At 38.2% G+C, this 15506-nt stretch overlaps 1 protein-coding gene across 5 annotated transcripts in view; it reads left to right on the forward strand.

Annotated features, from left to right (window-relative positions):
• The window catches only part of FRMPD4 (FERM and PDZ domain containing 4), a 388479-nt gene that overhangs the window by 97028 nt on the left and 275945 nt on the right, over positions 1-15506 (forward strand). The window contains exon 1 of one of the 5 annotated variants that reach the window (XM_077781599.2): positions 1386-1550. The exons of 3 other annotated variants lie outside the window; for them this stretch is intronic. In XM_077781599.2, the coding sequence (XP_077637725.2) occupies positions 1534-1550 (17 nt within the window). In that variant the 5' untranslated portion in view covers positions 1386-1533. Of the gene's footprint in view, positions 1-1385; positions 1551-15506 lie in introns of those variants that run through there. One more of the 5 variants, XM_085559072.1, reaches the window with a different exon arrangement.

Consider the following 15506-nt stretch of genomic DNA (forward strand, 5'->3'; position numbering starts at 1 on the left):
CGGCTGCGGGCGCTGCCCGTGCCCTGCGGGGGCAGGGAGGGATGGGGCTGCCCGGCCAGGGGAGCGCCCGCGCCGCTCCCAACTTCTCTGGCAGCGGGGCTCGGGGCTCGGTGTCGGGGTGGGGCGGTGGGGCTCGCTGTCCGTCCATCTGCCCGGGCCGATGTCCCTGCGCGGGATGGGTCATCCCCCTCTCCCTCGTGAAGGGACAATGAACTGCGGCCGCAGTTGGGCGAGAGCGGTGCCCTCCTTGAGACGCCGGCCGGAATGGGCGGCCAGAGCGCTTCTGAAAATGCAAGAGCGGCGACAGGAGCCGGCACCGGGCGCGGTGGCGGTGGCGGAGGGGTGTGTTGGTGTGCGGGGGGTGGTGGCGCGGTGCGGGTATCGGTCATCTGCGGGAGCGGGGGGAAGTTCCGAGGAGCCAGCAGCGCCGGGCCGGGCCGCGCCGCCGGGAAGGGTCTCGCCCTGCCCCTCCGCTCCGCTCCCGCGGTACCTCGGGCACACCGGCTCCCCCAGGAGCCGTATTTTTGGAGAAGTGGTGAAATCGTCGCCCCTCGCATCGTTTGTGAGCGCTGCCCCTCCGCCGTTTCACACGGTGATGGGTGCAGGGGCGCGAGTGGATTTGGAGTCTCGTATCCCTTGCTCGTAAGGCTCGTACTTCTCGTTGTTTAAATGTGTCGTTGATTTGTATTATTTTTCTCTATTTCTTTGTTTTCCGAATAAACCTTGTCTCGAATGGCCTCAGAGTTGTGGTCTCAGCCTGTGGACTGTTGTGTTCGCAGCGGTTGCCAGGCCTGGAACTGCATAGATAGATCAAGAGGCAAAACATCCCCTGTTACAATGTTCCCACCGTAGTTAAACGTAACTGGACGTAGCCCTTCGCAGTTACACAGGGAATTGTGCTTTATCTCAAAGATGCAGTATGAAAGTACTTGAATCACGTTTCTTTTTCAGGGTTCTGGTGTGGATAATCTTCCTAAAGGCTTTAGCTTTGATCACTGTAACTAGGAGTGTTTCAAATTCTTATGATTCACTGGTTCCTACTCCATAGTTACCATATCCTTTTCTGTTTATGAGGCATGCATGAGGCAGAAATTGGATGGTGTACAAAAGGGAGAAAGGCCTTGGTAAGGAAATAAAAAAAGTGGCTGCTCCAGTGACGGTCAGGTAGGGAGCTTGTCAAAATGACAGATGGTCTGTAAAGAACAAATACTGCATGGCCAGAAGTTACAGAGTGCCACAGGTGCAGCCACTGCCTTTATCCCCCAAAATTCCCACCATTGCACCTGGCTGTGATTACAACTCTGCTTGTGGCATGCCAGCACAGAACAGCTGCTGTCATTCAAGCACATCATTGTCTCATCCTGCTCACAGCAATTTTACACCATGTGACAATGACAATACAAGCAGCCCCCTCGGCTTGCCTTGGGTGGTGTTACTGGCTGATACCGCTAGAGCTGCAGCAGCAGGAACTACAGCGGGAACTTTGAGGAGGTGGAAAATATGCTCACATAGATAAGGAATAGGTCATGTAGTATGATATTTATTTCCAGGTAACTGATTTGTGTGACCTTCTCAATTTTTTTTTTTTTTTTTGGAAAGGATATTTTAGAAAAGCTCTCAGGTCTTCACGTCACACTTGGTCTAGAATGAAAGGCAGAGAAAGGGATGTGTCATTCAAAAATTTTATTATGTCAGGTGCATGGCAATTTTTAGATATGTATATTGAAAGCTTGGGTCTTTCTTGGTGTGTACAAAATTTGTAGCTTTCTGCATACTTGAAGTCAGAGCTAATATTTGTATTTAAGTAAAGATAGGTCACAGAAATACTTCAGAAGAACCTGAAGGTTCCTTGTGAAATGAAATTGCGAATTTCAAAGCTTGCATCTGCCGCTGCTTCATTTAAGGATGTGAAATACTTACAGCCTGTGTTTATCTTGTAGATTGCAGTAAATGATTTCTGTTCTGAGCTGCACTTTTTATTTCTAATTTTCTGGTTGTTAAAAGACATAATAGTTTACAGGACTTGACTTTACTTGCTGTTACCTAGGTTACAGCCAGGTATCTATTCCAGTTTTATGAGAGCTTCATGAAGAAGACAGGTTCCAGTGTAAACCCCATTTTTAGTTCTTTTGTGCATTTGGGTTGGAAAACTAGTTTGCCCAAAAATACCAGTTGTTTGCTGTTAGAAGGAAGGCCTTTCTGAAGAAAATATTTAACTGTGAATGTGATCTTACAGGCATATTACCTACAGAAAGTTGTTTTGAACATGGCTGGTGCTGAACTTCTTTTTAATTTTATTTTGTTGTGCATTCAGATCTCCTCATTTTAAGTTGCAAGTCTTTTACTACAGTTTTAGTCTGCAGCCTTGATTTTGCAGGCAGTGGCACACCTAAACTCTGTTATACATGATTACTGGAAGGGATGCTTCCTGAAGTCATGATATGATTTTAATATATCTGGTAAGAATTTAAATTTTTTCTCAATCAACTATCAGATGAGTTTTTAAAATCTGGAATAAATTTAAGATGGGATTTAAAGTCCTAGAAGGTGGCTACTGGATATAAAATTCTACATAGCATACATAATTTTTTATGTTTTAATTGTCTATTTGGGTTTTTTATGTGATACCTTTGTGTTTAGGGTCTTTTAGAGACTCTGCTTCTACAATGGCTTCAACAATTGTCCATACTTTCTGGGTAAATGGAAAATATGGGCATAATCTGGAAAAGGATTATGTGCAGAAATGAGAGAGAATGTCAAACTGGTTTTATGACAAATATGATCTCTGGTAATCTTGTCCTTTCCTTGACTTTGTAGGTATTTTACATTTTGTACTATGCATAAACATATATATGCTTTGTGATTAGGTTTCTGTTGAAAGTTTGGAGATACCCATCAGACACTGAAACCAAAAATACCACGCAAAAATAGTAGTCACACTTTCCCTGACATATCCTCTCCCCCATCCCGTTTTGGAAATTCACCGATCTGGTAATGGTCTGGAGTAAATGTTTTGGTGTAAATCTTACAGTGTCATTCTCTGCAGGAAAAACCCACAAACAACCAACTACCTTTTATTGTGATAAATTTCCAAGTGCAGAGAATGATTGACAAGTCTTGTTCAATGTATCAGTGCTTTGAAGTGGAGCTGTACAAGGCAGATGAACATTTCTGTAGTGTGGGCAGCATAAGCATGTGTGGCGTGGCAGCATCTGTAATTTGGGACAGAGGATTAGTGCCACTGGTGAGATGAATAGCTGAGAGTTGAGGCTGGTTCAGAAGTCTGTCTTGCCTGGTATTCTCTCTCAGCTGCTTTTAGCAGCTGCTTGGAGAAACAGTAGGAGTGGTGATTCTTAAGCATAGGTATAGGCAGTGGAGGAAGGATGGTGCTGCTGTTCTGAACATGAAACTGTTTTCAGATCAAGGTAAATCTGAGAAAAGGGCACAGTGTCAAGTTGCTAGTTAGTACTGGACAGATGAACTGTGAAACAATAGGTCAAAATAGTGAATGGAAGTTATAAAGAATTTAAGCCTGTATTCATGGAATATATTTTTAGTTGGAATTTTTTTAAATTGGGAATGACTGTTTTTGTGATGTCTGTTGAGGTCAGTTCTATTTCAGAGCTTTCACAGCAGGAAGTATAACTTGGATATGGAAAGAGATCTGAAAGTCTGGATATCACCTGAATGTGACTGAGTGAGGCAGTGACCCTCCAGAGCTGGGATACAAAGCTCCTGTGTTTGTAGCTCTGCCAGATAACACTAGGGAGAAAATGACATGACTGTCTGCATGAGTGGCCATCAGATCCTAAGCTGTGGCAATACTGCTGAGGGTAGGGTGGGCATCTCTGTCATAGTTACATCTGTGGGAGAAGTTCTGAGCTCATAGAGTAATTTGTCACCAGAAAGAAATTCTCCAAGCAGGCCTGCAGTATGGGGTAAGAAAGTAGAAATCTAGATCTCATTCTAGCTGTTAAAAGTATAACTGATGGAGAGTTAAGCCCATGTAACGAACAGGAGGATACCAGGAAGGTTTGGACCTGCCCTTAACAACCATGCCAGTTTGTCATATGGGCTAGGTAAATTTGTCTTACCTGGATCTTTACTTTTCTGCTCAAGTTTAGCATTGCCATCCATTATCCTTGAGTTTAAATATATTCTGTTAAAATGGGACTTGAATAGCCATGTCCTTGTTAGCCAGGCCCTTGGAACTGCCTTTAAAACAATGACAAAGAAAAAATACCTTAATCCTGCAAGCTCTTCTTTTCACAGAACAGTTAAATATGTTTTCATGTTTTTGCTGTGATTATGCTAAACCTGAGGCTGGGTTTCTAACTGAGAAAGAAGTTCTTACCAAGTCCTTTTTTATTGGAGTGGATAAATCTCAGTCTTTTGTGTTTATCTTTCCATAGCTGGCCATCTCTAGTCAGGTAGACTGACTTAGTACTTGCATAGATGTTTGAACTTTTGGGGTCTTGCTGCTAATAAAAGTGAAAGAAGATTAAACTGATATGGAACGTTGCATTTGTTCTCTCCCTTTCCAGCCTTTGCAGCCTTGTGCTCAGTTTTGTTCTCTCCAGATACTGTCTTTAGATGTCCTGCCAGACTGGTGTGAAAGGTTCTCTCCTAGATCTGCCTTAAAATGTAACAGACTAGAAGCTGTACCTGTATCTTCTGAATACTAATCTTTGTTGTGTTTTTGTTTATTTGTTTTGGTTTTAGTTTATTTGTTTTGCTTTTTTTTTTTTTTTTTTTTTTAGGGAATCAGGTTGCTTGACTTCATGGTTTAATTATTTTTATGCAGCCAAGCAGATGCATGTTTTTAGATTTAAAGTTCTAAAATTAGCCTGTCTGTTGTTTATGGCTTTGTTTTTGTTTTTTAAAATCTTTAATTAAGTGAGTAAGATTTTGGGATGTTTCTTTATCTTTATCAGAATAGCACCTTTCTTTATCTGCGATTTTCCTTGCCAAGTCTTTATTTTCCTGTGAATTTTAGAAAAACTCTACATTAATGGAGAGACAACTGAAATTGTGATTAACTTACTGATGCTGTTTTGCATATGATTTTTGGTACAATTTTTATGAGTACTCTTTGAAATGACAATATCATAGCTTGTAAGTTATTTTCAGTATTTACAAAAGATTCAGTAAGAAAGCCTATGATTATCCTTTTCACGTTCAAAGGAGGTAATTTAATTTCAAAAAGGATTTTATTATACTGGATGATAAATAATCAATAATTCATTTCAGTCTTTTTCCTTGAGGACTGCATTATATTTACTAGCACATTTTCCTAGTCACATTAATATAGGAACATTACTGTATATTTATTATTTGTCTGTTTTGTTTTGTTAGCTGACACATATAATAGAGACGTATGCTTTAATGTTTGTGATGCTAGTAATGTTGTATGTCATAGTGACTTTAGAAATTTATTAAAACTACTCCTTACATTATGAACTGCTGTAAACTTGTCAAGTGGCCAGTGAATGATCATACAACTCTGCTAAATATGTTAGTTTTGTATACCAGAAGCAACATTGTCTCCAGAAATTTCTGAGAAAGTGAGAAAGCAAAAAAAAAAAAAAAAAAAAAAAATGAACTCCAAGTATTGCTTTCTTTCTCCTCTTCTAGTCATTACTGAAGAAGATGGAATGAAACTTTGAGAACTCATGCTTTGATTTAAGAAAAATCAAAATGTGCAGGTTCAATATAATGCTTTTTATTTCTAGGAAGATGTATTTTCTGTTTGCTTTTGGTTTATTTTGGAGGACTTCAATCTGTAATGTAAAATTGTTGGTGACATGACTGAATCAAGAGTCTTGGGACAGTTTCTCTTATAATTGTAGCCTGCACCAATGCTCTTGTGTGTGTAAGTTTAAGTTACTCTGTTACAATTTTTATATGGTGTGAGAAGACAGAAGAGGATTTTTTGGTGGGTTTTTGCCTCTATTTCACTGGTACCAGGACAAGCCTGAGGTATTTTACAGTTTATGTTTAGTTTTTTGAGGGAGGAGAAGGTTTGTTCATGATTTGATTTGGTTGGTTTGTTTTTGAGAAGCCTGCTTTTCAGCCTGACAGATTCATGTGGGAAATTTCAGTTAAATAGAAGAAAATTTTCACAACATTAATAAAAAATGAGTATATGTTTCCATATTTTGTAGCATTCTAGATCATTATGAAAGTGTACCAAGCTTTTCATAGGGAATACAAATCATGACCTGAAATAATGAGAGGATAATACATGGCCTCTTCTCCACTCATAACGTGGTGCAGAAGGGGTATATTACTGCTCTTGACAGCATTTCCAAGTAGTTATATCAGATCTATCACAATTTAGTATCTGACTGATGGGGTAAAGAATTGACTAAAGTCATGTATGAGGCACCACCTTTTATAAAATGAACTATCATCTTGGAAGAATCTCTATCTGCTGCAGACAAATAATGCAAAAAAAATCAAATGTGAGGAAAGGGAAGGTAATTTTGGACTCCAGTTCTACTGTGTCATGCACAAACAGCTCTATTAAATCAGAGAAGACCATCCAGGTACATGAACTACTAATTTTCATGACTATTTGCATATAACGTATTTGGATCCCTGTTATGGAAACTTTTGGTGCTGATAAAGTATCAGCATTTAAATACTACAGGGACATGCTTGACCAGGAATTGATTTCTGATAATACCAAACTGTATTTAAAGCTACTTTTTATAATAAGGAGTAAAATTAATAGTTTTGTGATGTACTTTGAAGAAATCTGTGAAGTGAAAAGGCTGCACATTTATTGAAGGTATGTTTAAAGACTTTTAAAATAATTGGTGAGACTGTTTCTGATAATTATTCCATTGACTGGAAATGAAGCAAATAACAGTGGAGCGGTATAAATTTCAGTAAGTAATTGCATTTCAAATCCTAGTGAAATTCACATTGCTTAAAATTTAAACCCATGAAAATACATTGGAGCTAGAGATGTAAAGTACGGCAGGACTCAAAAGTCTCTCTGACCTAAATTAGGATCTGGTATTGTAGAAGTTTCTACCAGTTTTCCTTTAGTTCAAAGCATACAGAAACTCCCTTTAATAGGTTAATGATTGGCTACAAACTGAGAAAATTCTTTTCATTAGTTTTAAAACCCCATCATTTTAAATTATAATAAAGTTAGTGAGTGAACTTGTTAGGTATCAGTTTTAGCTATGGGAGTGTGGGGAGATAATGCTCTGCAAGATTTTGAGAACTGCTGATAAAAAAAGTACTTTATACAGAGAAAATAAAAAAGATGGTGAAGGCTAAGGAATATTTGTATGTTAGAGTCAAATGCTGAGAGTGAATATTCTTATGATCTGGCTCTTGATAGAGTTTATTTTTGGATTTTTCTGAAATTTTTGAAACTTTAAGGGAAAGAGACTTGCGATATTGTAAGGTATCATGACTTTTTTTGTGTCTATGGATAATCAAAACAAAAAGGTGTGCATGTGTGAATTGATGAAAACTACTTAGTGATTTACATTAACAATCAAAAAGACCAAAAAAGTCTCCCTTCTGTTCTTCAGAATTTATTTCTGCATATGTCCTTTCTGTTTGTTTTTGGGGAGTGGGAAAGAAAGGACAGTTTTGGAAACTAATGTTTTTTAAGAAGAAAATCAAAAATCACTATTTGTAAAACTTTGCATTACTGATTGTACCCTATTTAGAGTGAAGGTTTTCATTAATATTTGTGCATGATTGAGTTTTAATTGTTCAGATAAACTGTCAACCTTTCTCATGTAAGTGCTTACATATTTGTTTAGAATACTTTTCCAGCATTATGCAGCCTTTGAGGTTTTGCTTATGTTGCTTATAGATTTTGCAGTTTCACTGTTCTTAATACTGAATTTGTGATTATATTCCTCTGGATTTGACTGTACTCATATATTTGGAAAGCAAAATGCCCATTATTCTATGGCAATAAATGCTATCAGGAGTATTAGCAGTTGCACCAGACATGTAAAACATGTGTTAACAGTCCAAGCTGCCTTATTTCACTTGTGCTCTGTGTTTGACTGAAATAGAGCAGGAGAGAACTGGAGAAGAAATCTGGAAATATTCCATATCTAAGCAGATTTGTAGAGGCAGGATGCTTCATTACCTGAATGCCTGAATGATGGCACTGGCTTTGACTTACTCTAAATGAGGCTGTGACAAGCCTTGAGGCACCTATGACAGGAGCCTTGAGACAGCAGAGATTGCAATTGCACAGAAAAGCCAGCTCCAGAGGGGCTAAAGTTTAGACTTTGGGGTTTGACCTGAGCTTCAAGGTCCTTTCCAACCCAAACCATTCTATAATCCTATGATCTTTCTTTGCTTGTGATGTTAGACCTTTATCTCACAAAAAAAAAAAAAAAAAAAAGAAAAAAAAAAAAGAAGGTTTTTTTACGCAGCATTGTCAAGGCCTGACCCACTCTAGAAAGGGGTGGGCTGTCTGTTTAACACTGCAATATGTAACACGTTGCACAACTTTATCATAGGAAAGACATGTTTTGTTTTGACTGCACAATGTGGCTGGTAAGTCAAAATGTAGTACATATATTCAGGTAGAAAATATCAAATTTCACAGATTTTCTATAGGCATAAGGTTTTGGATCATATGAAAGTTACTATTTTTTGTTATTAAAGGTATCTGCTTTTCTTGTTTTTTAGTTTTGACATGTTGCAAACCTCAGATGAGGTTAACTGAATTTTTAATTTTTATCTTTGAAGATTTTTTTCCCAGTGAGGGAGGCAGATAGTTTTGTCATGAAGTTGGCTATCTGCCTAGGTCTTTGCTTTGCATAATGTATAGTGTGTTACCTGTCATGTTTACAAGAAATGCCTTCTCCTGTCAGTGAAGGGGGACAGAGAAAAACTGCACATGGGAAATGATCTGTACTTGACTATTCTGCTTTGAAGGCAAGGTGAGTATGGGCTACAGCATGTAATAGGGGATGAATGGCCAAGGAAGGAAGAGAGGAATTGGAGAAAGGAATTTAATTAATGTTGTATTGGGTGGGGGCTAATTTGCCTTGAGTCAATTGAACTAATTGTTCAAGAGTAGTTGATCTTTATGTGAACGTGAACTTGCATTGTTGCCTGGCTAGGAGTTTAGTTGCTTCATAAGGCTGGTTGAATTAATTGGCGAGATTAATTGGTAATCTGTGTGACTGCTTTTTTAAAAAAGGGAGGAATTCACTACTTCAACATTGGAACAGAAACAAATTTTTGTTTTCTAAGGTCTTGAGTTTCTTCTTGAAAGTCTTTGTTTTTCTAAGGGGCTTCTGGTGGCTAATCTTGAACTAACTCAACACATGAAATAACAAGGTGGTCTTTGACTCCCTGAGTATTTTCTCCCCAGAGACCCTGGAATCAGGATGGTGCCTTTTCTTAGGGTGAAGCTCAACCCCTGCATTGGTTCACTGTGACTTCCCCATCTTTGAATGCAGATAACTTGACTGCAAAATCCATAGTTGTTGGGGAATATGGTTATGTTTCATTCTGGCTTAAAAAATGTCCAAAAATACAGAAAGCAATTTTTTTTTTTTTAAATTGACATGGGGAAGAATTAGGACTAAGCCCTGGTACTCTGAGGCACTTTGAGGGCTCACTTCTGTAATATTATCAGTCTCATGTAATGTCTGCTGGCAGAAGACCTAATGAGGATGTGGGGTCTGATTTCCACTTTCTTTTGCTTTTCAGTTTCCCTATTTTGTCCCCTGCAGCCCTTTACGTCTCACGCCATACTGAGCTACTTCAGGGACTAAAACCACTAGAAAACTGGTTTTGGTTTAATTTCTGCTGGTGTAGATATCTTAACTGGCTTGGCAGAAATGATTGAAGCACATTGTCTTGGGCAGCAAGGTGGAAGGGCAGAAGGGGAACTGGAGCTTCTGGAATGTGCTGAGCTCTGCTACACTGCACCCCGTTTAGTGGTGGGTGCTGCTGTGGGAGAACATGGAGATGAAACCTTTCTCCAGGTACCTCTGGCAACTGAAGAGTGGGGAGGCTACATGGGAGCCTCACATATGAGCAAATCTGGGAAGAGGGGAGTTTCTGCAAAATATGGCTTGCAGTGAGGAGAGGCTGCTTCAACCTCTCTGAAATTCCTCAGATCTTTCCTAGTTCCTCTTGCTTCCTTGTCATTTCCTGCCTTTGAAGCCTGTTCTGCTGCCTTCAATTGGCTTGGCTTTGCTTGGGCACTTGGGAAACCAAGTACAGGTTTTGTGTGCTAAATGCAGCTTTGTGTATCTTGCACATCTTGATATGTGAAGGTATTGCACCCTTGATACCATGCCATACAGTCTAAAGAAACTGGCTTCCTGTTGTTTGTAAAAGCAGATTTCTAATCATATTTTTGCTTTATTAGGCAGCAGAGGACTGTGGTTGTCCAAGGGATTAATTTTCTTAGATGGCTTGTAGAAGGTGAACTGATAAATAAATGGATAAATGAGAAGTAGTTTAATTTTTTAAAAATCTTTTAAATAATGAACATGTTCATTTCTAGCAGCAAGTTTGCAGTTATGTGTTTTCCAGATTCTGGAAGCTGTCTGAAGAGATAAAAGGTTTCTTTCAAATGCTCTATTTCTGAACTTGGAAAGAGCATCTTATAGAAGAAAGTATAGAGCTACTTCTGAGACCACAGAAAAATTAGTGGAGAGTATTAATGGCTTGCTTTTCAAATGATCTTTATTTTTAAACTGGAAGTGGAAGTTTTATAGATGCATAAGTAGCCTGAATTTTAATTATGCTTTGAACGCTGTGGCTTTCTCTTTTTTAGCAACAGCAGTAGTAAACTTTTAGGAGTTTCCATACAGCAATTTTTCTCTTCCTTCTGTATCTTCTGTCATTCCTTATACATATATGGCACTTCACCAGCCCCCTTCTTGATGTTCACTTTCATACTTTGCAATGGTTATCCATCAAGTCTATCACATCATTGAATATGTGGTCTAAAAAAGTTGGTGGTTGTGGGGATCTTGAAGGACACACCTAAAGGAGAACTCTAAAAAGCCTCACAAATTTTTCTATTCCATAGAGAAATTTTAATTTAGAACTAGTAAAGCTCTTTTAGATTGGGTGTTTTTTGTAAAAAAAAAAAAAAAAATATATATATATATATATATATATATAGTATATCAAAAGAAATACTCTCAGGATGCACAATTAAAAATACTATTGCTTTTACACTTTTTTTTTCCTTAGGTGGCTAAAATCATGCATCTGCATGACTCATAGCATGCCCTACAGAAGACCACTTTATAAATAATATCTGGGGAATATGAACAGTGGAATACAAGTCTGTTTCTCTTTAGCTGACATGTTTGGATAAAAAAGCTTCCAATATCTTTATTTTTTGATGCTGAATATGTTGCATATTTGTTTACTGATACAAAGGTGTATTCTTTCAAAGCAAAACATTGATTATTATTCTTCTCTTTTGGTGGCTTTAATAGGCATTAAGGCCCTGTGAAGGTCTTGTTAAGACAGGGAGGCTCTGAAATAGCAACATGGAAATCTGGCAGATTGTTTGCCCCTGCCATTTGTTTCCCTAGTTGTCCTGCTGGATTCAAATTGTCCATGGTATCTGGGTGTGCTACTTAGTGCCCTGACCACTTAATAGATTTTGTATTTCTTTAATGGCAGAATGTTGATTTACCTTTTGGTGTGTTTTCTAAAGCTTGTCCAAACCTCATAGTGTTCTTTAGCCTTGTAATGATAAGAAAAAAATGCATGTTTTTGCAAGTGTTTCCCTTACATTAGTGTTCTTTAGCCATTAATGTCAGAGTTCATTTCATTTTCTCATGTTACATGCTGGTTCTGAAAAAGAGAAATCCTATTTTCATGTGAAATGTTTAAAATGTTTCTTTCATAGTAGAAGGTAAAGCAGCATTGGTTTTGTTTTTTTATTTTTTTCCAAACGATTAATAGTTCAGTGCTGCAATGAACAGGTTTCCAACTAGAGGACACAATACCTGTTCTACTGGGTGTTATTTCAAAATGGCTGAAATTTATTTTAGCTGCATAAAATGTTATCAGTACTATTTGCATATATTTGTTTACCAGGCTGTAATTATAAGAACTGACATTTTGATCTACTCAGTGTTCAAAATATTACTTTTTTTTTTCTTCTACAAATGTAATGGTAAGCAGAAAACAATTTGTCTCTCAATTTCTGTGGTATGGTTTGCTGTTACAGTTCTTTTCCCTCATCCCCTTCCTAGCAATTTCCAACTCAAGCAGCTTTCCTTTGCTAGTTCTCCCCTTTCACAGTGAGTGCTTAATGCTGACTCACCACTTGTCATTGGACTGCTTGGCAATGTTGGCAGGGGCACAGGCATGTGTGTGTGAGCACTCTGACCACAACAGACACCTCCTTGATCCAGATCTTTTATTATTAATTAGTTCAGTATTCTGGCTTTTAAAGGTGTTGCGGGAATAGGCTTAGGCTTTCATTTATACTTACGTTCAGGGGAGAACAGGTCTGAGCATTAGAAGTTCGTGGTGCTTCTGCCTTTAGTGAACAATGACAGGAAGCTGTAAAGTTTGTTTAGTGTTATGTGAAACCATAAGGAAACTTTACTCTTTTTTTTGTGTAGTCTTTGCAAAAATTGAGTAAGTAAGAACAGCATGGCTACTTTCTTTCTCACATACATGCAATTGTTTTATTCTGTCTTTACTTTGTCAATTTTTCTTTCTGGGTTGAGTGGCACAGACCTTATAACTAAAACATGCTGGATTTTTCTCCTTCTCTCCAGCCAGCCAGACTGTGCACCCTGCATAGGCTAGACAACCCTGTGAACAGCATCTCTTTGCTCAGTAAATAACAGTGCAACTTGAATCGCAGCCAAAACTTTCTTTGCAGGCTTAACTGTGGCTCTAATTTCATCTAGTAGGACCTGCCTTGTCCCAGGTGCCAGTTCTGTGTCTGACCAGCCACAACTGCCCCGTGTACCTGAGCAGAGTGGATGAAGCAACCTCAGCGTGGAGCTGCAGCCTCTGCTGCTGTCAGGCTGGGCGAGGGAAGGAAACCTGCACACATACCTTGGGTCTGCTTCCCCGTGCTGCTTCTGAGCGTGATGGTTCACAGCCTTGGCAGACTCTTCAGCAGGATGTATAATTTGTATTACACTGAAAGATAACATGATCTGTTCTTCAAAATGGCAAACCTAGTCCAGCAACCATTTTGAATAATTTGCTGAAAACCCAGTGTTAATAATGGCAAAGGAGTTGCATGTTTGATGATTCAGGGGTCTGTAAATGCATCACTGTGTACACATGCCTGTTCAGTTTACCATACAGCTCCTATAAAATACTTGTTGAGAGTCTTTGCTATATACATGAACAGTCATTTTGAAGGCAAAGATCATGGCTTTCCATTCTCAAGTTAGACTTCCATAACTTAGTCCTGTTGTATTGAAAGTTGTGGTTGTTTCAAAGTAGAAAAAAAAGAGAAAGTACCTCTGAGAAAGTACTTCTGCAGTTTAGTACTAAACCAGTTTAGACCTGGTGACTTGTTTAGTACTTTTTAATATTTATCAACACATACAAATACTTAGTGATAAGGATGGTGGTCAACTGGAAGGAAAAATTACCTATGTAATGACCAGATACTGGGCTTAATGTAAAGATCAGATCACAAAATTAAACTGTCACCTCGTAAAACATAGGAGAGAATTTTGTTCCAGAAAAAGCCAGCAGTTCTAATTGTCTGGTTTGTCGAGCATTTCTTTTGATTTCATGATTGCAGGGTAGGACAAAACCCCAACAATTAAAGACCATTTTGTACTATTTATTCCTCTTAGAACTAGGAGTTTGGTATCTGGTACTCTATAAGCTAATGAATATTGAACTTCCACATGAAGACACAATAAATTCAAGGTAATTTTTGAAATTTAAGGCCACCTTTGGATTTCATTATTCCGAGCAGATATTGGACATTAAGAATTTTCTAAAGGACACGTTATTTCCATGTGGAATTGTCATAAAATATGCCTTTCTAGTGACAATTAAAAATACTCATTCTCAAATTAAAAATGCACCTTTTACATTTTGATTTTAAAACTGACTGCTTTCCTTTGCCCCATGTTCCTATACTGATTCTGATTGATTGCAGTGGCACTTGGTGGTGATAAAAGAGTGCACCACCTGCAGTCAAGATCACTTTCTTCTGGATTTAGCCAGAAGAATGGGAACTCCAAAAGCATTACTGGTAGGCTTTTTTCTTTTCCCTGCTTACTTTCTTCTTCTTCTTTTTTTTTTTTTTTTCCTCTTTCTGATTTTTACTTCGACAGTTCAGAAAATCAGGAGAAATGCTTTTGCTGAGAATGTTTAGTGTGACATGTCTGTCAGTAGGTTGGAAGTAGCTTTTCATTCATGTTATTGGATTGTAACTTCTTAACCATTTGCAAAATAAACCCTTATATTTTCCCGAGTTTCTTGTAGAAAACTCATCACCATTCAGTGTAGGCTCTAAAATCAGAGTGTTCTGTTCATCCAAAGGATGGACTTGGCAGTGCTTTTTAAAGAATTGCTTAGTTTCCACTGTAATGGGATATAGATTTGTAGATCTGGTGAGACAATCCATGCTCACCTGGAATATTGCACATAGTTTCAGATACTGCTTTTAAAAAAGTGCTGGAGGATAGAAAGAACTTCCACATGGCGGTGAATATTTGGGAACTGATGCAAAAAGGGGATTTTCTTAGACATACAAAACTAAATTTTCAGGTGAGGTAAAGCATGGGTTTGATATTTACCCTTATTTAATAAAAAACTTTGGACCTCCAGAGCAGATAAAAAAAAAAAGGAAGAAATGACAAAACAGACTTAAGAGGGAGAAGTTTTATGAAACAATGTGTGCATCCAAAATGAACGCCTGTTCCATAGATATGCTCTTTGCAAGCCTTAAATACCATCGAGGGTTGTATTTTTCTGGAACGTTATAGTCTGGTTTACTGTAAAATTTGTTAGAATCTGCATTTTTTTGTGGCATGTAATTTGACTTCTAGCTGATGAAATTAGGCAAATAGAGTCAAAGGTCAGTTTGCTACAGATTTCAGCTGTATTTCGCCTTAGTATGGAGAAGGCGTCATGAGGAATAGCATTTTGGAAAATGTTCTATTGTATTGGTGTAACATATTGCTACCACAAAGAAAACATGAGCCTTAAGCTTTCCTATGCTTCATTGGGAAAAGTGTCTTCTCATCCATCTTCCACGGGCTGCAAAGCATGGCACTTAATATAAACTGTGATTCTAGAAGGATATTCTGAATCTAGCAGTCTGTATATGTTGGTAAAAACAAAATTGAATTCTATCACCATTTTTTCCACTTGGAGAGGATAAACAGTAAACAAAGTTATGGGAATCTGGAAGACATGCTGTTGGTCAGCTGATGAGTGTTTGTTGGTAAATTAAATTACGATGATTTATGTTTAGATATCTCCAATTGTTTTTTTTTTCTTTTGTTTTTTTTTTTTTTCTCTTCAGTAGCTTC

This window comes from Lonchura striata, chromosome 1 (genome assembly GCF_050655825.1).
Source record: "Lonchura striata isolate lonStrDom1 chromosome 1, ASM5065582v1, whole genome shotgun sequence".
Taxonomy (NCBI): Eukaryota; Metazoa; Chordata; class Aves; order Passeriformes; family Estrildidae; genus Lonchura; species Lonchura striata.